At 39.0% G+C, this 24,627-nt stretch overlaps 2 protein-coding genes and 1 pseudogene across 2 annotated transcripts in view; 2 read left to right on the top strand and 1 right to left on the bottom strand.

The window, feature by feature from the left end:
- The window catches only part of LOC133682219 (protein ESSENTIAL FOR POTEXVIRUS ACCUMULATION 1-like), a 68,994-nt gene extending 62,927 nt beyond the window's left edge, over positions 1-6,067 (bottom strand). Inside the window, exons 1-3 of the mRNA XM_062105502.1 lie at positions 5,736-6,067; positions 5,274-5,324; positions 5,088-5,161 (exon numbers count right to left, since the gene is read on the bottom strand). The gene's annotated coding sequence lies outside the window, so the exon portion shown is untranslated. The remainder of the gene's footprint in view (positions 1-5,087; positions 5,162-5,273; positions 5,325-5,735) is intronic.
- LOC133682941 (deoxyuridine 5'-triphosphate nucleotidohydrolase-like) overlaps positions 1-24,627 on the top strand; it is a 59,647-nt pseudogene that overhangs the window by 27,214 nt on the left and 7,806 nt on the right.
- Positions 16,644-22,689, top strand: LOC133682427 (uncharacterized). The gene is made up of 3 exons (XM_062105778.1): positions 16,644-16,718; positions 22,064-22,303; positions 22,453-22,689. The coding sequence occupies exons 1-3, from the start codon at positions 16,644-16,646 to the stop codon at positions 22,687-22,689; spliced, it is 552 nt and encodes a 183-aa protein (XP_061961762.1).

Genomic DNA, 24,627 nt, shown 5'->3' with positions numbered 1-24,627 from the left:
TTTCGGGAGATTGTAGCGCTTATTCGAGCCCGAGAATCACCATTGACATTTGAGGAGTTGCATGATCTGCTGGTGGGACATGAGGCATATCTGAGGCGCTTGGAAACAGCAACGCAGCACCTAGTAGCTTCTGCCAACTACACAAAGACGAAGCCTTCTAATTATAAAGGGAGTCAACAGTGGTCCCCTAAACCAAATGACAACCCCCGGGGGTATCATGGTTCCAGCACAGGCAGAAATTTTAGTGGCACTCAACGTGATGGACGTCGTTTTAATTCTGGCAGAGCCAACAACTTCAATAGACGTTCTCAGCCCAAATGCCAGATATGTGACCAATTTGGTCACGTTGCAAAGTCCTGTCCTCAGTTTCATCCACAGAATGTATTTGTCAATTGTGCCACAACCTCTACAGGGAAGAACAACAATTGGTTACTTGATTCGGCTGCTTCACATAATATCACGGGTGATCTTTCCAATTTATCTGTTCATTCCGAATATGATGGAACTGATGAAGTAATACTCGGTGATGGCTCAGGTTTGGCAGTCTCACATGTTGGTTCTTTGAATTTACAGTCTACCCACCGAAACTTTACACTCCATGACACCCTCTATGTTCCAAATCTTCGCAAAAAATTAATTTATGTCCATCATTTTACCAAACAAAATAATGTTTTTGTTGAACTTCATCCTTTTTATTTTTTTGTGAAGGACACAACCACGGGGGCGATTCTACTAAAAGGAGCGTATAACAATGGCATCTATATCTTTCCAGATTCAATGGTGACGCCCCAAAAGGTTGCTAATGTGCATGAACGGACTTCCATTGATGGATGGCACAAGCGTCTTGGGCATCCTTCACTCAAAATTGTTCATCATCTTGTTAAGAATTTTTCCCTTCCCATTTCATCGCAAAATTTTTTTTCATCTTTATGTCATTCTTGTTCCATTAATAAAATACATCAGCAATCCTTTCGTGGCACCAGTCTTCAAAGCCATGCACCCCTTGAACTTATTTATACAGATGTGTGGGGTCCAGCTAGTTATACTGGAATTGATGGTTCAAGATACTATCTTATTTTTGTGGATCACTATACAAAATATATTTGGTTCTATCCAATGGCAACTAAATCCGGTGTCTCTAATATTTTTCCACAGTTCAAAAAGTTTGTTGAAACCCATTTTCAAAAACCGATCAAAACACTCTACTCTGACAATGGAGGTGAATTTATTGCTTTAAAATCTTATTTCTCACGTCATGGCATAACTCACTACACCACTGCTCCATACACCCCTCAACAAAACGGCGCTTCCGAACGTCGTCACCGTCACATTGTGGAAACAGGCCTTACACTACTTCAAGATGCAAATCTTGATTTTTCATACTGGCCCTATGCTTTTCAGACAGCATCCTACCTCATAAACCGACAGCCCACAGCACTCCTACAACACAAATCATCGTTTGAAGCTCTTTTTGATCAAACCCCAAGTTATTTAAAATTAAAAAAATTTGGCTGCATTTGTTATCCCCTCACACGTCCCTATAATTCAAATAAAATGCAACCAAAATCCAGAGCATGCATTTTTCTTGGTTATTCATCTACTCAAAATGCATATAAATGTTTTGATCCTCATTTACACAAATTCTTTATCTCTCGTCATGTATTGTTTGATGAAACTCAATATCACTGCACCTCCTCACAAATCATGTCCCCACCGGTTAGTCCAGTCAGTCATCAAGTCACTCCACTGCATTTTGGTTTCCCACAGATCGTTGTGCCACCACCAATGGTCTCCACAACCCCAGCCTCATCACTATCTCCGGAAGACTCCCCTGCCATTGTTGCATCCTCCCCAGGTAATTTCAATACCCCTGCGTCTTCGTTAAATTTGGAACAACACCCCCCTCTTCACCCTACTGAACTGCATAGTCCAACTTCTCCTCTTCCACATTCCATTGTTTCCAGTCCTATCCCACCCGTAAATACTCCTCATCGCACCCGCACCATGACCACACGCTCCATGAACCAAATCTTCAAACCTAAACAACTTCACACAGTAACCAAACACCCTCTTCCCCAGACCTTAGAACCAACTTATGTGAGCCAAGCCATTACTCAACTTCAGTGGCGTGAGGCTATGTCAAATGAACTCACTGCTCTAATGAAACATGGAACATGGGACCTAATGCCATTACCTCCCAACTGTGCACTCGTGGGTTGCAAGTGGATCTTTCGAGTAAAAAGGAATGCAGATGGCTCTGTCGATAGATTCAAAGCCCGCCTTGTTGCTAAGGGTTTCCATCAACGTCCAGGGGTTGATTATACGGAAATGTTCAGTCCTGTAGTAAAACCAGCAACTATACAAGCTGTATTATCTATTGCAGTCATGCGTGGCTGGGAATTACGTCAAATGGATGTTAACAATGCATTTCTTAATGGTGCATTAACTGAAACTATCTTCATGGTGCAGCCTCCGGGGTTCAGAGATTTATCCAAACCTAACCATGTCTGCAGGTTGAACAAGGCCATCTATGGCCTTAAACAAGCACCTAGAGCTTGGCATACAGCACTCAGAACTGCTATTCTTCAGATGGGATTCCACACCTCCAAGGCAGACTTTTCTCTATTCATTTACAGCAATGAATCCAATCTCTGCTACTTACTGGTTTATGTTGATGATCTTGTCATAACAGGAAACAATCCCACGCTTGTGACCACCTTCATTCAGCAGCTAGGAGATATGTTTTCTCTCAAGGACATGGGACCTCTTCACTTCTTCCTGGGTGTTGAAGTCATTCCCACCAAGGCCGGCTTATTCCTCACACAACATAAATATATTCGTGAGCTTCTAGCTAATAGCAACATGAGTGGTGCCAAAGATATCTCTACGCCTCTGTCCACATCACAGTCTCTTCAACTGGTTGATGGCACCGCTGCTGTGGACAACTCAGAATTTCGCTGCATTATGGGCAGCCTTCAATACCTCTCTTTGACGCGCCCAGATATTTCATTTGCAGTTAACAAACTCTCTCAATTTATGCACAAGCCCACTACAACTCACTGGACAGCAACCAAACGGCTTCTACGATACTTAAAACAAACCATTTTCTATGGTATTCAGGTTCACAGAGCTGGACCTTCAGTGTTGCACACATATTCTGATGCCGACTGGGCTGGGAATGTGGATGACCGCATGTCGACGTCTGCATACATCAGTTTCTTAGGACCTAATCCCATTTCATGGACATCCAAGAAACAGAGAGCAGTTGCATGCTCCTCAACAGAGGCTGAATACTGGGCACTAGCTAATGCGGCCTCAGAAACAATTTGGTTGTCCACTCTCTTCAAAGAACTTGCATTTCCAATCCAAGACTCTCCTCTGCTGTTATGTGATAATCTAGGAGCCACGCACCTCAGCTTCAATCTAGTGAACCATTCACGCATGAAACATATTCAAATTGATCTCCACTTTGTACGAGATTTGGTGCAACAAGGAAGTCTTCAGGTTAGACATGTACACACACAAGACCAACTCGCTGATCTGTTAACCAAGCCACTGTCCAAACAAAGAACGACTGTGTTACGTAACAAGATTGGTCTTGCCGATGGAAGCTCAATCTTGTGGGGGCGTATCAGGGAAACATGCAGAGAATCTGCTCAAATCAACACAAAGAAGGAATAGCAGAAAATCATGGCACAGACTCTGCCATCAACGATATATTTGGAACGTAAAATTTGCAGCTATATATTGTAATAGCACAGTTTTAGCATTACCATTTATTTGTTTCCAAAACTGATTCCACGTTGCTGTATATATTGCACACAATAATTATCAATAATGTGTGGTGAATTACTAATTGAAACAGCTACTATGTTGTGTTTCTATAATTACATGCCTGAGGAGATGAGAAAATGTGGAGATATAACATTGGATCTTACAAAACAGTAGTTTGAAGAGAAAAATGCATCCCACTTACACGATGATATGAAGGTATCTCATGGGGGAAAACAACTATCTACTGGCAAAAAGAAACCAAAGGGAAGCAAAAATGATTATAGCTCAACTGCTGGGACATCAAAAAATTTATGAACCGTAACCCTAAAAATTAAATTGGGGATTTTGATAAATTTTCAATTACACATGCATAATTAGGTTATAGATCATGGTAAAAACATTTCATAAACCCCTATATTATCGAATTAATAGCCTAAAACCATTATTCAAAGTATTGAAAAAAAAAAGTTACCTATGTTCTTGAGTTACAGGTGACCGAGATTGTTCTACAGGACAGAAAGAAACCTGGATTGGGAAAGTTAGGTGAAAATTTTTTAGTGCAAGTTAAATTGCAACAAACAAAAACAAAAACCCTTAATTACTTACCTGAACTATTGAAGAAAACCGTGAAACACCCAACCCGTTTACAAGGAGATACCTTAAATCAACATGTTCGATGGTGATAATGATGGGTTTGGTTCGATTTTGTTTAGATGAAGGAGAAGAAGATGAAGAAAAGAAATTAGGGATGCTGAAGACGCGAAGAAGATGAAATGTTTGGGATAAAGAAAAATCAAATCGATGAAGAGAGGGTGATTTTTCTACAGTTCTGGTTCGATTTTGTTAGGGACGAAGGAGACTGGAAGAATGGAAGATCATTAATTTTGATCTGTTGGTTTTGTTCATTTCGTCTCTGTTTGCATTTCGGTGTGGGGGGAGAGCACTGGTGTAGATTTACCAAAGCCAGCAAAAAATAAACGGTTGAGATTTAATGCTTGTAAATGTAATCAACGGTGTTTGTAATTTTGGTTTTATATTAAAATTTAAATAATTATTTTTTTAATTAGCAACGGAAAATCTGTTGCTAAAGTCCGTTGCTGATATTAAAAAAATAATATATGTGTAATCCATTGCAAATCCGTTACTGAATTTAGCAACGGAATTATCCGTTGCTAACTTCAGATGCTAATACCCCATTTTTTTAGTAGTGTCAGATACAGCAGTAATATGTCTTGGCCCTTATAGCATGCAGATATAATTTATTGTATCCTTTTTCTTATCCTTTTAGAAGATATATAAATGCTTAAACCTACCATCCCACATGCAAGGGCATCTGGCTGGGCGAAGAAGTTGGACATGAGTTCATCATGGTTATTTCCAACCTCTCCTGTGAACAAATTGATTTGAAATCAGATAAGCGTAACTATAAATTCAAAGCTTAAAAACTTGTCCTTGTGAATCTTAATCTTGACAAAATAATCTTAATCAGAGAAGTATACCGGTTGCCGACTCTTCGCAACACCAATATACTCACAGGGAGCCACACGTCCCTGAAAGTATTAAGAGGACGAGTTAACAAATAAACAGCATATGGGAATTGAAGTTGGTGCCACACAAATTGGGAATGAGCATGTCAGTACTGTTCAATTAGAAACCATCCAAAATACAGAACTAAATTTCGTGCTCCATTTAAAAAGACAGGCTGTCGAGGTGCAGATATGTTAAGTTTACCATGACATGGTGTGTGTAGGAAAAAAAGGCAAAGTCTTGCATAGATATGTCAAGAATATTAGAGATAAAAGTACCCAGAAACAGCTTATCCCACATGAGCAAAGTCAAGCAGGGATTTCTTCAAAAAACTAAACTCATAGAACTAGGGAATTATTTGAATTTCAGAAAATCAACGTGGGATAGTTATCCCTTGACCTAATTTTACTTCTACCAGGTAACAGGAAAATTACCTGGTGAATTAGTTGATAAAAGCTACGCTGACTATTTGCTCCTGGTTCACCAAAATCAATTTCACCAGTTTCAAAGGGAAGTGGTTTACCGTCAATAGACACCCCTTGCCATTACTTTCCATGCTGACCTAGATTAATTTAAGTAAAACAAACAAGCCTTGAGTACTTTAATAAGCAAAATTTCTCTTTTTACATATTTAATACTAAAAAGGGAAAAGAAAGTTAGAGCTCAAGTGGGTTTTCCTGCTGAATGTGCGGTGCACATTTCTCCGGGGCTTGAGAATAAGATAAGATGGCCTAGAGGAGTAGTAGAAAGAGTTACGGGACCACTAGTAAAGTTGTCGCACGTCAAAAAATCTGCGCGGCATCGGCTTGGCGATTTTCTCGTTGTTATTGCGTTTGACTGGTTCGTTGGAGTCGCCACCTAGTAATTTATTCAAGGCTACTAGGAAACCGGATGTACTGGTCTTGTCAGAGATTCGCAGGTAAGAGACTGGTTGTGGTTAGGGAAGGTATTAGCACCCCTAACGCACCCTACCTGAGGTAAGCTGCTTCGTGGCTTTGACGTGTCAAAGAAGTTTTAATAATTGTCTTTTCATCGGATATTAGAAATACAACTTACATGTAAGTTAATAAATCTTAACCGTGATCCAATCAAAATATTAAATTCTTCTTTAATCTTTACAATTTTATCTGAAATAAAAATAAAACATCCATGAAACAAAATACAAACACCTATACACTTTCATTATATTTTCTTTTTCTTTTCCTTTCCTTTTCTTTTTTTTGTTTTTTTTTTACATACACCATTTTTACATGTAAAACAGATAACAAAAATTCAAAATAAATCAAATATAATAATATCTAAATATACACATCATCTGAAAGTTACAACAAAAACACAAAGAAATCATCGGGAACAGTGCTGCACAGCCTTGGTGCCGTCTGAACAGCGGCGGCGCGTGGACCCACGCGCCGCCGCCGCCGAAGACCAGCAAGCTGCTGGATCGGGATCGTCTCCTTCTTCTCTTCCCGTCCGTACCGGCGGTGCATCTCCCAATCACCTGCAAAGCAACCCAATCAACACAAACAGTTTCCGGTTCTCCTTTTTTTTAGATCTGTCTCGGCCTCCCTTCTTCCTCTTGATTTTCTACTCTTCCCTTCTTCATCTGGGGCCAACGCCGCCGTTGCTTGTTGCCATCTGGATGGTTGAAGATCGGAAGAGAAGTTGTCGGGGTTGGTGGCGCGTCGGTGGTCTTCGCTCCTATTGGTGGCAGCGGTGGTTGGCCTTGTTGCTGTCGTCCGTGGGGTCTGCTGGTGGAGGAAGAAGGACTGCTGCTGGCCGGTGAGGGAGACCGTGGGTTTGAGGAGACGATCTGTGAGGGGGAGCCGCCTGTGGGCTGCTGAAGGAAGGAAATGCTGAAGGCGGTTGTTGATGAGGGAAAGGCTGTTCTGTGTTGAGAGGGAAGAACTGATTTGGGGAAGAGAAGGAAACGTAGGGAGGAGATGTCAGGGGCAGACGTGAGGCTTGTGGCTGGTTTGTGGGTAGAAGTTGTGGTGGTCTGCTGTGAGGGTGGAGAGGTCTGGTGGAGCTGAAACGGCAAAGGGGGGTCCTTGGCTATGTGTTGTTGGCTGGAAAAGGAAAAGAAGATGGGGAACGGTGTGGAGGTTGAGTGGAGAAGATGAAATTGGCCGGGGGTGAAGGTTTACCTCCCGGATTCTGTCCAAAGGAAAGCAAAATGTGGGGGCTGTAGGGTTGAAGATTGAGGGGATGGCTGAGAGGGAAGAAGAGAAAAAAAAATCAAAACAGGGGTAGGGGAAGGCTGGCGGCTGGGTGTGAAAGAGATAGGTTTAGGGTTTTTCTTTCCCTTTTTACTTGTCAAAATTACCCCCCCTTTGAAAATTCTGTGTAGCATGGTATTTATAGGAAAAGTTTTGCTAGGTTTTCAAATTAGTCCCTCAACTTTTCCTTTCCTTCTCTTTTCCTTTTTTTTTTTTGTAAATTTTTATTTTTCTTATTTTTATTGTATTTTTGAAAGCGAGCAAATATCAACGTCGACTCAATGTGGAAAATCAATGATTTTAAAAATAACGCGTTAAAAGTTGAACGCGTTCCAAATGTCTTTGAAAATTTAAATTCTTTTGAGACGATGCTAAAAAATGCTAAAAACGATGCAAATGTATTAAAAATGTATTTTTTGGATTTTCAATGTTTTTCGCTATTTTTGATTTTTTCTGAAAATTTATCAAAACATGGGTCAAAAATTGGGTAGCAACAGATGCCCCCTCTTTACAATGCTTACGAAGCAAAACTCCTCAATGTTTTGCGTAGTAAGCTTTGGAAAGAAAAACTTGTCTTTCTGTCAACTTAACTTGCTCAATATCCACTCATCTAAAGACCTTGCTCTTTTTTCTTTTTTCTCTTTCTTTCTCTTTTTCTGTTAATCTGAGATCCCATCTGGCGATCCCCTTGAACCAAAAATCTACGTGGTTGGGCTAACCTGAGATCCCATCAGGCGATCCCCTTTAACCAGAACCAATATCTGTGTGGTTGGGCTAACCTGAGATCCCGTCCGGCGATCCCCTTTAACCAGAACCATTGAGATCCCATCTGGCGATCCCCTTGAACCAAAAATCTACGTGGTTGGGCTAACCTGAGATCCCATCTGGCGATCCCCTTTAACCAGAACCAATATCTGTGTGGTTGGGCTAACCTGAGATCCCGTCCGGCGATCCCCTTTAACCAGAACCATTGAGATCCCATCTGGCGATCCCCTTGAACCAAAAATCTACGTGGTTGGGCTAACCTGAGATCCCATCTGGCAATCCCCTTTAACCAGAACCATTATCATGTGTGTGGTTGGGCTAACCTGAGATCCCATCTGGCGATCCCCTTTAACCAGAACCATATCCTGTGTGTGGTTGGGCTAACCTGAGATCCCGTCCGGCGATCCCCTTTAACCAGAACCAATAACCTGTGTGGTTGGGCTAACCTGAGATCCCGTCCGGCGATCCCCTTTAACCAGAACCAATATCCTGTGTGGTTGGGCTAACCTGAGATCCCATCCGGCGATCCCCTTTAACCAGAACCAACATGAGATCCCATCTGGCGACCTCATTGAACAAAAACTAAAAAAATGTGTGTAGCTCGGTCAACCTGAAATCCCATCTGGCGATTCCCTTTAACCAAAGCTACATGAGATCCCATCTGGCGACCTCATTAAACCAAAACAAAGAATATGTGGAACAAATGGTCTCATTGTAATGGGTGACCTACCCAGGCGGAAGATGAGAAAAAAATATGAAGTGTGGTCTCATTGTTATGGGTGACCTACCCAGATGGAAAATGAGAAAGAATGTGAGGTGTGGTCTCATTGTAATGGGTGACCTACCCGATGGAAGATAGAAAAAATATGAAGTGGTCTCATTGTAATGGGTGACCTACCCAGATGGAAGATGAGAAAAAAAAATGTGAAGTGGTCGCGTTATAATGGGTGACCTACCCAGGTGGAAGATAGAAAAAATGTGAAGTGGTCGCGTTATAATGGTGACCTACCCAAGTGGAAGATAGGAAAAGATGTGAAGTGGTCGCGTTATAATGGGTGACCTACTCAAATGGAAGATGGTGGTCTCATTGTGATGGGTGACCTACCCAAGTGGAAGAATGACCTCATTGTAATGGGTGACCTACCCAGATAAAAAACATGGAGAATGGTCTCATTGTAATGGGTGACCTACCCAAATGAAAGATGTGATGTGACAAGTGTGAAAAATGGGACTTACCTGGCGAAGTCCTAAAGGGATGATAGAAGAAAGGCCGAAAAACTTGGTGCTTCTTGATAATTCATGATCGCAGGACTTCAAAAACTCAATGCTTCTTGATTGCATAGTTGATCTTTTCATTTCTTTGAGATTTTCCTAACAGTAAGGTTTATCTCCTCTTCTTCTGGCTCCAAGGTCACAACCATGATTCTCTGTTATTATCAACTCAATGATTCTCCCTTTTTTTTTTCTTTTTCTCTTTGGTCCCCAATCTTGCTAAACTACATTGAGGATTTTTCCTGCAGCAAAATAAATAAAAAAAATGTGCACAATGTTTTAACGTTAGCTGACATGCATGCATCCTTACCTGATTTGAAATATAGGTCCCCCCTCTTCGATGTTCCATCATCACAGGGTGCCTTTGTTTGCATTCCAAAGCTTTCTTTGTTCTCTTGATGCCTTGGCTCATTCATGCGCTAGCCATCCACTCAGTTGTAAGTGCAGTGCCCCTCCTGGGTTGTCCACAACGATTACTGCTCTTGTTGTTTATCAAGCTTGACTCTGCCCCTAAGTGCGGTGTTGCTTGATTCATCATGAAGGATTTTCTCTCCTGGATCTTTTTGAAAATTATCTTTTGATTGGTTGTGTGCATCATGCCAACACCCATCAAGATTGTCAACCAGTCATAAACTTGCCTCAAGCTGAAACAATACTCTTCAAGTATATGTTATCACTAGTCTTCTTGGAAACTATCTAGTTGTCCAGACATGCATCTCATAGCTTGTCGTACAAGGCTCATCGTTGTAAGCTCCATGTTCTTCTCCATGGATTCCTCTCAGCTTGTCAAATCAGATCATGAAAGGAAATGTGTTGGCATCATCAATGATGTTCATCACCCATATTCATGCGGTGAAGTGCGCATTTGAGCTTCAGAATAGATGGTCCCACAGTCAGTCTTGGTGAGTGCATCCTTCCAATATTCATTCAAATACAACTATGCGATAACATCGTTCAAAAGTCATAGCCATGTTGGAGATGATAATATGACGTTATCCTTCAAGTACAACATTGTTCCACAATCAATCTTGGTGGTGTGCATCTTTTCACCATTCAATTACATTTATTCATGTATCCTCATCGATTGCTAGCCATGTTTCAAAAGATGATGCTATGAAGATGTCCTTCAGGTACATCTTTGATCCACCGTTAGTCTTGGTGGTGTGCATATGTTAGATGTTCATTCAAATGCACTCACTTGATAACATCTGTCAGGAGTCATGGCCATGTTTTAGAGGGTAACCCAAGTTGACGATAATAAAATGCCCTTCAAGTGCAGCATTGCTCATCAATTACTGCTGAAGTTCACTAAATCACTGACTGTCTTTGAACAACATTGCCTCCCAGTAATGATCTGAATGCTTGTCCTGCTGATTAGCTTTCTTTAAATACCATTGTCCTCAGTGCATTGATTCATCATTTGATCATCTTTCATTGCCCCCAGCTGATCTGAATACTGTTTGTTTTCCTACCCATGATCCACTGTATTGCCTCTAAGTGGTCAACTTTTCAATGAGTGTTGAGAAATGTTGATGTCATTCTTGTCAAGGATTTTGCAAATTCGGTCGATGTTCTTGTTGTTTAACAATCTTTCTTGTTCTGGAATCAACTCTCATATTTCAAAGATCATGTCAATTCAAGTCTAATTGTTAAAATGAAATCAAAGAGATATCAGTTTTGGAAAAGATCTTTTGAAAATCAAGCTTTTTGGTCAAAGACCCAACACACACTATTCAATATTGTCCTTTGATTGTCTTGTATTTTGAAAACAGAAATGACCCATTGTAAGTTTAAAACGACTTTTTTCATGGTTCTTTATGTCAGTTTTAATCTTTGATCTTGGGTATATCTTTTCACGGTGTGCAATGAGGTAACCTTTTGTGAATTTCAAGGAAAACAAAAGGCTCAAGTCAAAACTTGAGGATTCATCAAGAAAGATTGTTTTTCTTTTTTTAGCACCAATTTTATCAGCATGCATAATAACCAGTAGCTTAATTCATGAAGCCACGACTCTTATGGAAAAAACTCTTTAAGTTTTGAGATCGTCATTCATTGGTTCAGATTGCTTACTTGATCAAAAAGGGCTTTTAAAAGCACGTAATGCAGGCTATGGTTCATGGCTTATGAAAGAAAGGAAAATTCAGGCTCAAAAGGTGTTTGAGGGTTTCAAAGACCTAGGATCAAATTATTCATCAACTCTTTTCCTATTGTTGTCTTTGTGGAGAAAGTGACATATAACCTTGTTAATATCAAATTCAGAATTCTCTTAACATAAGTCATAGTGCTAATCCAACTTTTCTTTGATGAATAATCAATCTAATCCCTTTGAAGACACTAAAGGCTTTATCCTAGACACACCAAAAGACATGAAACTTGATTTTTTGTGTTGACCTTTGGCATATGTTGTGTCTTTCTTCAATTGAAAACTATTTTGCCCCTCTTAGAATTGATATGCATTTTCCTTCCATTCCCCTCTTTTTTGCTTTTACGTAGCCTTCCTCAAAGTTTTCTTGGATGGCCCTCAATCTATGGCTTTTCTTGTTCTCCCTTTCTCAATCATTGAGCTTTTATTCTAAGCCTTTCTTTTATCATTGATTCTATTAGTGTCTTCATCCTTCCTAATAACATATCTCTCATTGCCCCCAGTGTGGGGTGTGATCCTAGTCAGGGTTTCTTTTTGAAAGAAAATATTTTACCAGGCTCAAAATGGGACTGCAAGGGATATAATCTTTAGAAAGTGAAGGGATATCAAAGATGGCCTTTTCTCATCTCAAGCAAGGTCGGTTAGAACCGATAAATTTTGACCTCATCCAATGTAATGATTTGGACTTGAAAGAATCATGATTCACGAGTCCATAACTATTGAATCCACTATATGTCATTATGCATACTGCTAAAACTTAGCTATATGATGTGTGGTTCAGTTTCAGGAGGTATGAGTTCAAAATTGTTTGGTCACCTCATGTCATTTTCAAGAATCAAGTCATTTCTGCAATCAAAATATTTTTAATCTTCAGGATTAATTAACCTTTATCGCATGTTGGAGTTTGATCAAAATATTTTGTTAGAATAATCTTTGAAAGAAGCATCTTATGATTTCATAGCAACAAAGAGACAATGAAAAGACATGTTTCGTTGAAGGGTGAGATGTGACCCCAAAACAAAATGCAAGATGGCAACAATCCAACAAAATGATTGACAATTCAGCATAACTCTTGTATCAGCTTTCTGGCAATATTTGTGCCTTACCAAGCATTTTCGATCTTTTGTCAATCTGAGGATGTTCTGGCGACAAAATGATCAATGACAAGCTCCTTCACAGATTCCTCTCGTCTTTTGCTCACCAACTTGCGGACTCGATGCTTGCAATTTTTCAACTAAATGGCCTGAAATCCCCCCATGATATTCAAATCTCCTGTTTGGATTATATCACATAGGAAACATTGGTTGCATGGGATTTAACAGAGTCAGGCAAAAAGTCTGGAATCTGGCAGATGCTGGTAAATAAACTCATATGGCAAAGGAATGTCTATCTTTGGCAAAGACATTGGAGTAGTTGATGCTTGAGTGAGACCTGGCTAAACCACATGAATAAGGTTTTCCACCTTCAGAGTTATCTTCTTATTCATCTCTCTTCATTGTTCTGGAATTCATGGCAGAACCTTTAATCTTTCACTTCTTCATGGCTCGTTCAATTCTTTCGACAATCTTCACAACATCATGTCAATCTTCCCATTTGTTGTGGTCGTTTGTGGATTGTTGGAAGCCTTCCAACAGCTAGGTAATCTTGGCAAAGACATTTGAGCAATTGATGCTACAGTGAGACCTGGCTAAACCACATAACTATCATTTCAGAGTCATCTCCTGATTCAACTCCCTTCACAGTTCTGCAATCCACGGTAGAGCCTTCAATCTTTCTCATCTTGATAGTTAGCTCTATTCTTTTGGCAATCCTCACAACATCATGTCAATCTTCCAATGTTGTTGCGGTTGTATGAGAATGTTTGGAAACCCTCCACTAGCTAGGTAATCTTGGCAGCATGCAGAAACATGCAGTACCACCACTGCCGACGTGTGGAATCACGTGTTGTCTCAATTGGAAGAGAAATTAATGAATCTGAAACCCTTTTGTCTCCTCTTTGATTCCTCACTGACGGTGCAGCAAACAGACACCTGTAGAGGGAGCTCTGCTCTGTTGAAGTTTCAGTTTTCTTCATGCATTTCAGTCTAGTCATGTCTCGTCTCTCTACTTCTGTGTTTTCATGTTGACACTGGTAGGAGAAAATTATAAATGATCTGAAACTACTTCATTCCTTCTTGAATTTTCCACTTGCAGATCTACAAACAGATTTCTGCAGAGAGAGCTCTGCCACGGTGAAGTTCTATATTTGCTCCTGTTTTCTAGCTCAAGTCTGGCTTTTCTGCCTACTACAGTGTTTCGATGCTGAAACTGGTGGGGTAACTTTTCACATCGTTTGAAACTACTACATCCCCTCTTGTATTCCCCACTTGCAGAGCCACAAACGGGTTTTTATGGAGAGAGCTCTGCCACGTCAAAGTTCAATGACTGCTCATGTTTTCAGACTAGGTCTAACTCTTCGGCCTACTCCAGTGTTTCGTTGCTGAAACTGACGAGACAAAGTTTTGTAGCATATGAAAGTATTGCATCCCCTCTTGCATTCCCCACTTGCAGATCCCCAAACAAATCTCTACAGAGAGAGCTCTGCCACGTAGAAGTTCAGTGTCTAATCATGGGTTTTTTCAGTTTTTTTTTTTTTTTTTTTTTTTTTTCGGGGTTTTTTTTTTCTTATTTTTTTTTAATTTTATTTTTTTTTTACATCTTGTGCCGCTGAACTGGAATTGAGCTAACAGTTGGGGTAACGTCAAAGAAGGCTAACGCACCATGCACAGAAGGCTAGCAGTTATTTGTGCCATTGCAAAATGCGGAGGCGATGAACAATTATCAAGGCAACTGACCAAGAATAAAAGTTGTCATAAGTTGATGACTGAAAGCATTGTTGTCGTTTGTTCATGACTGAAAAGGAGAGGTGCAACTTCCATCAGACATGGACGAGCAGTGTTCCCACAGAAGACTGTGCAGACATTCCCTTTCCATTTAATGCTCTACACTTGTTAAGGCAGATCTGAGCCTAGCTACTTCCCCTTTGATGCTCTCAACTTTCTTTTGACTATATGCGTCTCTCTTACCCCTTTCTTTATTATTCATCTTTTTCCATCCAGTGTAGTAAACCTCAGACAGGGGAACCTATTTTTCCTTGTGGTATATGCATGATAAATGTATGAACATGTAATCTATATGAAGAACTCGCCCTTCGAGGGGTGACATATGGTCGTAACTCTTGTATGATGAAACAAGAATCTTGATTCTTGCCCAAACTCTACAATGAAAATTTTCTGAGTGACGACCATTGGGTCACCCACAAGTCTTGAGTTCAAGATGCTTCAAGAAGGGTTTGCCCTGATGCAAATAAAAATAGCACTACAACCTAAGGACAGGTTCTATTCATTATGTGATTATGGGTAGGTTTTCTACCTGGTCTCAAAAGGGTCTCATATCTGCCCAGTGACGTTCTTCGTAAAGACAGTATAGGGGCGTTACAAGGAATAGTTAAGGTACGTCTACCCACCATTACCAAGCAGGCACTCAGATATGAGTTCGGTTTTTCACGCATCTGAACCCTGACCAATAGTCATAGGGCAGATCGCTAATTCACCACCTAACTTAAAAGCTTGTGTGTGCTTTCAAAAATAAATACAGGTGATGCATGAAACAATTCTAAAAATGCATGGATAAAACAAAAATAAAACAAGATAAAAATGCAAAAACTTAAACACATCAATTACACAAAGCTTAGTCCAATATTGTCAGAAACAGTACCTTCCCCAGCGGAGTCGCCATTCTGTCGCACGTCAAAAAATCTGCGCGGCATCGGCTTGGCGATTTTCTCGTTGTTATTGCGTTTGACTGGTTCGTTGGAGTCGCCACCTAGTAATTTATTCAAGGCTACTAGGAAACCGGATGTACTGGTCTTGTCAGAGATTCGCAGGTAAGAGACTGGTTGTGGTTAGGGAAGGTATTAGCACCCCTAACGCACCCTACCTGAGGTAAGCTGCTTCGTGGCTTTGACGTGTCAAAGAAGTTTTAATAATTGTCTTTTCATCGGATATTAGAAATACAACTTACATGTAAGTTAATAAATCTTAACCGTGATCCAATCAAAATATTAAATTCTTCTTTAATCTTTACAATTTTATCTGAAATAAAAATAAAACATCCATGAAACAAAATACAAACACCTATACACTTTCATTATATTTTCTTTTTCTTTTCCTTTCCTTTTCTTTTTTTTGTTTTTTTTTTACATACACCATTTTTACATGTAAAACAGATAACAAAAATTCAAAATAAATCAAATATAATAATATCTAAATATACACATCATCTGAAAGTTACAACAAAAACACAAAGAAATCATCGGGAACAGTGCTGCACAGCCTTGGTGCCGTCTGAACAGCGGCGGCGCGTGGACCCACGCGCCGCCGCCGCCGAAGACCAGCAAGCTGCTGGATCGGGATCGTCTCCTTCTTCTCTTCCCGTCCGTACCGGCGGTGCATCTCCCAATCACCTGCAAAGCAACCCAATCAACACAAACAGTTTCCGGTTCTCCTTTTTTTTAGATCTGTCTCGGCCTCCCTTCTTCCTCTTGATTTTCTACTCTTCCCTTCTTCATCTGGGGCCAACGCCGCCGTTGCTTGTTGCCATCTGGATGGTTGAAGATCGGAAGAGAAGTTGTCGGGGTTGGTGGCGCGTCGGTGGTCTTCGCTCCTATTGGTGGCAGCGGTGGTTGGCCTTGTTGCTGTCGTCCGTGGGGTCTGCTGGTGGAGGAAGAAGGACTGCTGCTGGCCGGTGAGGGAGACCGTGGGTTTGAGGAGACGATCTGTGAGGGGGAGCCGCCTGTGGGCTGCTGAAGGAAGGAAATGCTGAAGGCGGTTGTTGATGAGGGAAAGGCTGTTCTGTGTTGAGAGGGAAGAACTGATTTGGGGAAGAGAAGGAAACGTAGGGAGGAGATGTCAGGGGCAGACGTGAGGCTTGTGGCTGGTTTGTGGGTAGAAGTTGTGGTGGTCTGCTGTGAGGGTGGAGAGGTCTGGTGGAGCTGAAACGGCAAAGGGGGGTCCTTGGCTATGTGTTGTTGGCTGGAAAAGGAAAAGAAGATGGGGAACGGTGTGGAGGTTGAGTGGAGAAGATGAAATTGGCCGGGGGTGAAGGTTTACCTCCCGGATTCTGTCCAAAGGAAAGCAAAATGTGGGGGCTGTAGGGTTGAAGATTGAGGGGATGGCTGAGAGGGAAGAAGAGAAAAAAAAATCAAAACAGGGGTAGGGGAAGGCTGGCGGCTGGGTGTGAAAGAGATAGGTTTAGGGTTTTTCTTTCCCTTTTTACTTGTCAAAATTACCCCCCCTTTGAAAATTCTGTGTAGCATGGTATTTATAGGAAAAGTTTTGCTAGGTTTTCAAATTAGTCCCTCAACTTTTCCTTTCCTTCTCTTTTCCTTTTTTTTTTTTGTAAATTTTTATTTTTCTTATTTTTATTGTATTTTTGAAAGCGAGCAAATATCAACGTCGACTCAATGTGGAAAATCAATGATTTTAAAAATAACGCGTTAAAAGTTGAACGCGTTCCAAATGTCTTTGAAAATTTAAATTCTTTTGAGACGATGCTAAAAAATGCTAAAAACGATGCAAATGTATTAAAAATGTATTTTTTGGATTTTCAATGTTTTTCGCTATTTTTGATTTTTTCTGAAAATTTATCAAAACATGGGTCAAAAATTGGGTAGCAACAAAAGTTACAGTGATTGAGAATTCTAAACGAATGGTGACGCTAATAGATCTAGTGAAGAAACACTCGCTCGTGCAGGATATCCAAAAAATGAAATATTCCACACGCTCAAAACACCTAAAAGTACCTGAAGGAGAAAGTCAGAATGTTGTCAGCATGTCTTTAGAATCTCATAAAGCACATTATCCAACTAATGCCTGTTCAGATAATCCCCCAGATGGATAGTCACAAGGCAAATGACATACAGCACCATACTAACTGCATCAAAGCTAAGAGGACCTCAAAGACTGTAATCATATATCATACCACCAACTATTTAATCTAGAGCATACCCATGTTAACAGCGATTAAGTGCCACTGGCAGAAAATCATATGCTATATTTTTTGGATAAAAAAATCATGAATTTGATAGAATTTCATGATGTTGGAGCACTTGCAGGTAGATTTTTCTCAAATTGTGCAGAATAGAAATATTGTTGATCAATGCTTGTATGCTACAGATTGAGAATCCTTGCCGCTTTTGACATTGTTTCTTACATACCCTAAAATACTGGTGAAGGAAAAATCTAATGTGTGAATTAAAACAATCAGAAGTTACCATACTTCTTAACAACTGTGAAACTGTATTGGAGAGACAAAAGTAACACGCCAACAGCACTACAGACTGCAAGCGATGACACAATTAGCATTATGCATGAAGTTCACCATAATTCCATCCATAAAAGGAGATAAAACCTACCACTATATCTTCCACCAACCCAGTCCTAGAATGCAAAAGCATTTTTAGGATCAATGCCAAACTTTTCCACAAGCTGCATTAGAAAAAATAAAAAATGAGTAAGAGGTAGCCAAATACCAAAAAAGTGCATCTCTGAAAGAAGGAAGAGGAAAGAGGAGCCATTTATAGAAAATGATGTAAAGGGAGCGATGAAAATGAATTTTTAAATACCATAGAACTTCAATCATCCTAAAAATCTGAAGAGAGCGCCACAACATAAAGTCACTATACTCACATAACAATTTAAGTTATTGAATTGAAATGGTTTTTTAACATAGTAATATACCTCAGTTAGCATGCAAAAGATCTGAAAATAAGCTGCAGAAGGGTCCCATGTTCTAGTCAGAGAGAGATATGGAGCAATTACAAAAATTATAAATGCATTTTAATAACTAAGAGACAGACATGGAGCATTTACGCATACTATTTATAAGCACTTCTCTCTCAATCTTATAGCAAGCATGCTTTTCTAACTCTGAAATGAATCCTTGACTTTTTTTTATTGCCAAAATGATCTGAACTTAACTCCTAGATCATCCAATTCGTACTAAATACTTATAGAATTCTGAAATAAGAAAATTTTTGCACTGACCCGAGTTCTTTTGAAATCCATGCCCTTAGTGCTCGAGCATTCAGCATAGTTTCAGCTGTGGTAAAAGTTTTTGAAACCACGACAACTGGAATTACAAAATTAAAAAAAAAAGGATTTAGAATTTGAAGTAACAAAAGGAGTTTCAGCTAGAGGTATACAACAAACTAATGACATGAATAATGAACAAATATTATCTATCGAGAGTAGTTTCAGGTTTGAGGCCTACAATATTTCTAGCAACATCAATTGGATCTACATTTTCAAGACTGGCAAATGCCAAGAAAACAACCACTCAAAATTTACCTCTGCCAGATTATAAAGTTTATCCACGGTACCAGGACTGGCTCGTTGGGGTGAGCAGTCAAGCGTTATTCCATCAAAATCACTATCGAAAATGCGCGCACGCACACACAGTACGAACCCAATTCACAACAATACAGTAAGATAAAGAAATCGAAACAGAAAAAACATCAAACAAACTCACATTATCATTGACTTGCATCGGTCAGTGTTACTCAACAACCCGCGTAATAAAATGCCCTCAATATGAGACCGCCAAAAAAAAAAGAGAATCGCGATTTATTAATAATGCCTTTATAAGTAGCTTTTATACCATACAGAAAGTAATAAGCATTTTACCTTCAAGTCCTTCCATGGCTGGGTTTCGAAAATTAAAGTCTATGAAGCCATCTGAAATTTGTCGGGAGCAGACGCCTCAAAAAAAAAAAGTAGGCACTAAATTTATTGTCGCTATATTCAAAATAGTGTAATAGTTGAGAATAATACAATGATTTAAGTTATTTTTAGTCAATTTTTTTATTTGTATGTATGCGGTAGTATATAACAGTAATTATAGGCAGGGAAAGAGCTATAATATTTGTTTTAATTTATTATACATGAGTTGTAAAAAAACCTGCATGATTTAGTTTTATTTAAGTAACTTACTACAAACATATAATGACCTTTGTATAAGGTAAAAGGTTTGGAGCAATACTAAATTGAGTCAAAGTACTGAAGTTAATTTCATCTTCTTAATGTATCCATCACTTTAATGTTGTTGGTCTTTATACCTATTAAATATAAACATACAAAGTATATAAAAAACATTAGCTAAAGCGAAGCATTATTTATATTTGATAAACTTTGAAATAAAATAAAAAATAATAAAGAATGATTCTTACATATTTATTTTAATTATATTCGTCGTTCTTTCGTAGAATAGAAATAATCGATTATCATATCAATTGTGAATTTTTTAGCAATTTCTTTTTCTATATAGACAATCAAATAATTTGCAAGAAAATCATTCTCCATCCGATTGCGAAGTCTTGTTTTAACAATCTTCATAGCTGAAAAGCTCATTCAGTAGTTGCTGTCGAAACAAGAAAAGTCAAAATAAGTCAAATCAACCTATCAACTAGTGGATAAATTGTTGATTTCTCTGTTTCAACCAATCCTTGATATAAATCAGCAATCAATGACATGTTCCTTATCTTTGGATGATTGGGTACATCAAGTTCATAATGCTGCAATTGAAGTCTCAAATGAATTTTTTCTTAGTCAAAAAAATCTTCAGGATAGAACTTGTCAACAAGTAACCATATATCTTCAACATTGAATAATTTATAGTCATTTCTAGGATCTAAAGCTATGCTCAACTTAAGAAGCTCGATCGCCTGCTCATTGAATCTATTATTTAGCTCTTGCAATTGTCGATCAATGATAGATGTAAATATATCAAATTGGTAGTGATGCTCAACTGTTTCTGATTTTTTTTATGACGAGATCGTCCACATTAGAAAAACAAGTATCCATATCAGGAACTTCAATGTCTTGATGTTTACAAAATGATGTCACTTCTTCTAAAAGATTTTCCCAACCATCATCTTTTAACTTCTAAATTAATGTCTTTGTGGTAGTCACCAAATGCATAACACTTAAAATGTCTTGAGATTTTTATTGCAGGGCTTGGCAAAGCACATTAGTAATTCCCATAACATTCTTCATTATATGTAAGATGAATGCAAAATTAAATGACATTAGTAACTTAAATGAAAAAGTCGCATCACCACATTGAGAATAAGTAGATCTATCTAAAACAATGTTTTTAAGAACCAAGCAAGTTGTCCTATATATTTTTATCAAATTGCAAATTAATTTAAAGTGTGAACTGCATCTGCTATCTTCAGGTCATTGTAAACCACCTACTTGATTAACTCATTTATTCGTTTCAATCTCACTAATATCAACTAAATGTTCAATTGTAGCTGCTTGAAAAACCTATAATTCATCATTACGCTGACAATAAGCACTAACAATGTTAATAATAAAAATCAAATTCTGAAAGAAAGTGTGAACATCATATATTTCTCTAGTTGGAGCAATAAGAACCAATTGTAATTGATGAGCTAAGCAATGTATATAATATGCATAAAGGCAATCATTAATGAATAAAGCTTGCAAACTATTTCACTTTCCACGTATATTACTAGCACCATCATACCCTTGGCCCCTAATATTTTGAACATCAAGATTGTGTGATGAGATAAAACAAAGGAAATCTCTTTCTTAATAGTTGAAGTAGTTGTATCTTTGACATGAACTATATCCAACTACTTGTTCATTGTATAAATCCACTTCTATCAACAAACCTAATAATAAGGGCCATTTGCTTTCTTCTAGATTCATCTCGAGCTTCATTAATAATTAAATAAAATCTTGCATCACCAATCTCATAACGAATTGAAGACTGAACATTTCTAGTAAAGACATGCAAAATTTCTTTTTGAATTTGATGTGAGATGTATTTAGCATTTTGTGGAGCATTACCCAAAACAAGAGCACCTACTTGTTCATTGTATGATGCTAAAAGTTCCATCATTTCAAGAAAATTACCTCGGTTTTTTTATCATGCCCTCTAAAAGTACATGCTTGAAATGCGAGCCAACAAACAATATTTATTGAAGCTTTAATATGCAATCGATTATTTAGAATTTCTTGAGTAGTTTGCCTGTTAACTACCTTTTTAATATGACATGACTGATTTGTAAAATTTTTCAAGCACTTGGTAGCAAATCTATGAGCTGAATTTGGACTTTTTTTCATATGAGTAAAAAAATAACACCAATTGTCATGTACCTTATGGTTGGTTCTTTGTTTCCTTTTTTCCCTTCTTTTTATTGGATCATCTATTATTCAACATATCAATTTGTTTATTTGGATGTATGTTGTGCCATGTAATTTCTGTGTTTTGTTTTTAATCCTTTATTTCATTGGTGCAGCATGAAACTGAGCTCCTTGAAGACAGCTTGGTTGTTCCTAGATTCCCTCTCTCTTCCAAGTTCGCTTCAAGTGAAGATGAATTTGTTGATTCAGATGACCATGCAAACAGCCGTCCGCGTAGCAGACCTGCACTTCAAAATCCACCTGTGACGGACTCCAATCCGCTGGCAGCTCCAGCTGTAACCGTGAAGCAAGAGTTTAGACGGCGGCATACACCACTTGGATGGCTCAATAAAATGGTAAAGGGATGGATTCTTTAGTGAATCACCTGAGTTTTTTGTACTAATCAATAAGTTGGTGATTTGATGATGATAAATTGCGCTTCCATCTGTCCTTTCTTGAATATGAAATATGCTGTTAAATTCTTTTATTTTATGGATAAACACAGGACCCTCTTGAGCCAGTGCTTTTGTTCACAAAGCCTCTGGTTCCAGAAAAGTTGGCAGCTGCAGGCATTGTACCACCAGCAGATTCGTCAATGAAGAACGATACATCAATGCCACCATATAGATTTCATGGAAGAATTGGCCGGGGTGGGCGTATTGTATTTGATAGATGGAACCCAATTGATCTTGGTAACTCTTTTTATATACCGCCAAGACCGAGGCCTTCAACATACAATTGAAATGTTTACTTGCTTTTTTTTTTTGATAGTAAACGAGTGAATTATATATTAAACAGCCCCATCAAGTAGGCGGAACTGAATGAAACATAAATACAATGGGAATATAAAAGAGAAGAGAAGAGCAAAGCGACGAGGGACCTAATTAATTAGTCCAGTTCATAATACATTCTGGATTTCTAAAAAGATCTGAGCCTGTGTAGCTGAAATTTCTAACTAAAGACTTCAACCAGAAGGCCAAACGGTGAAAGGTGAGATCAAAAATCATATCCCAATCCGGAGCCTTGGATTCGAAGATTAGGCGGTTGCGCGCTATCCAAATTGACCAGTACAAACCTTTGCAGAGGAGGTTAATAGCACGTCGCTGAAAATTTCCATTAATCAAACCGGACCATTCCTGTAGATTTTGATATAGGTCTTTGTGTAGACAACCTGAACACCCAAACCAGTTCAAGAAACGACCCCAAAGAGACCATGTTATAGGACACCAATGGAAGAGATGATTAATTGTCTCAATTTCCTTGTAGCAGAATGGGCAGTGAGATTCCTCATATTTAATGATTCTCCTCTCAGCTAAATAACTCCGTGTACTCAAACTGCCATGAAGAAGAAGCCAAATGAACACATCTACTTTTGGAGGGGCATAACTATTCCATAATAGAACAGGGGAGTGATTATTTTCAGTTGCCTGTAGACTATCAAAAAGAACGCAACCTGATTTAGCTGAGTACATGCCAGAGCTGTGAAATTTCCATAACTTGCGGTCTGCACCATCTGAGAAAATGAGACCACGCTGCACCTCTAAGGCCGGAGTGGTCTTCTCCAGGATAGGTTGAAAGATGTATCTGTCAAATCACATATATCTGCAAGGCTGGATTTTTGCTGTAGGGAGAGGTTATACAGTTTGGGGAATAAGAGTTGGAGAGTGGTTATAGAGCCAAGCCAAGAGTCAGTCTAAAACCGGATGTTCCTCCCATCACCCACCTTGAACCCGATATTTGCATGTAAAAGATTGGCTCTGTTTTGTGTTGAGAAGATCGCCGAAACAATGCCATGCCAAGTTGGAGATAAAGAACCTGTAAACTCAGGATACCGTTAATAAAGTGAGGTCGGTATTTTAGAAGAATATGTTCTTGCCAGCCTCCTACCACTCCATTATCCAGATTCCAAAGCCATTTAAATAGCAGAGCCAAATTTTTGTTGTTGATGGATCCTAGCCCGAGACCACCAAAAGATTTACTCTTTATTACCTTGTGCCAGGCCACCTTAAAAATGTCATGAGATGATGAGGTTTCTTTCCAGAGAAAAGACCGGGTTAGAGAAGAGATGACTTTAATAATACCCTTTGGCATAGCAAAAACTGACATGTAGAACAAAGGAAGAGAGCTTAAGACTGATTTAATTAGACATAACCTTCCCGCCATGCTCAAAAAATTCGCTTTCCATGTGCTTAGCTTTGCTCTGATAGTGGACAACACTGGTTTCCAAGTAGAGAGTCTGCTGGGATTGGCTCCAAGAGGTAGTCCAAGGTACCTGACCGGGAAAGTATCACTACGACAGAAAACTGACTTCGCCAAGCTAGAGGTGTAGTCGTTGTCCAAGTTGATTCCTATTAGAGAGCTTTTATAGAAATTAACTTTCAATCCGGAAATGATCTCAAACCAACAAAGTATCCTCTTAGCATGTAGAAGAGAGGGAAAACCATTTGGCAGGAAAATCAGAGAGTCATCGGCATATTGCAAATGAGTTATGTAATGTCCTGGAGCAGTCTCTAAGCCTTTGAAATAACCTGAAGCTGATGCCCTATTGAATAAAACTGTCAATCCCTGAACTGCGATGTCAAATAGGAAAGGAGAGAGAGGGTCCCCTTGCCTGAGACCCCTCTCCAGACTAAATTCTCTACTGGGTGAACCGTTTATCAAGATGGCTAATTTAGAAGTG

The sequence above is a fragment of the Populus nigra genome, chromosome 2 (assembly GCF_951802175.1).
Source record: "Populus nigra chromosome 2, ddPopNigr1.1, whole genome shotgun sequence".
Classification (NCBI taxonomy): Eukaryota; Viridiplantae; Streptophyta; class Magnoliopsida; order Malpighiales; family Salicaceae; genus Populus; species Populus nigra.
This window is presented reverse-complemented; position numbering and strand designations above follow the sequence as displayed.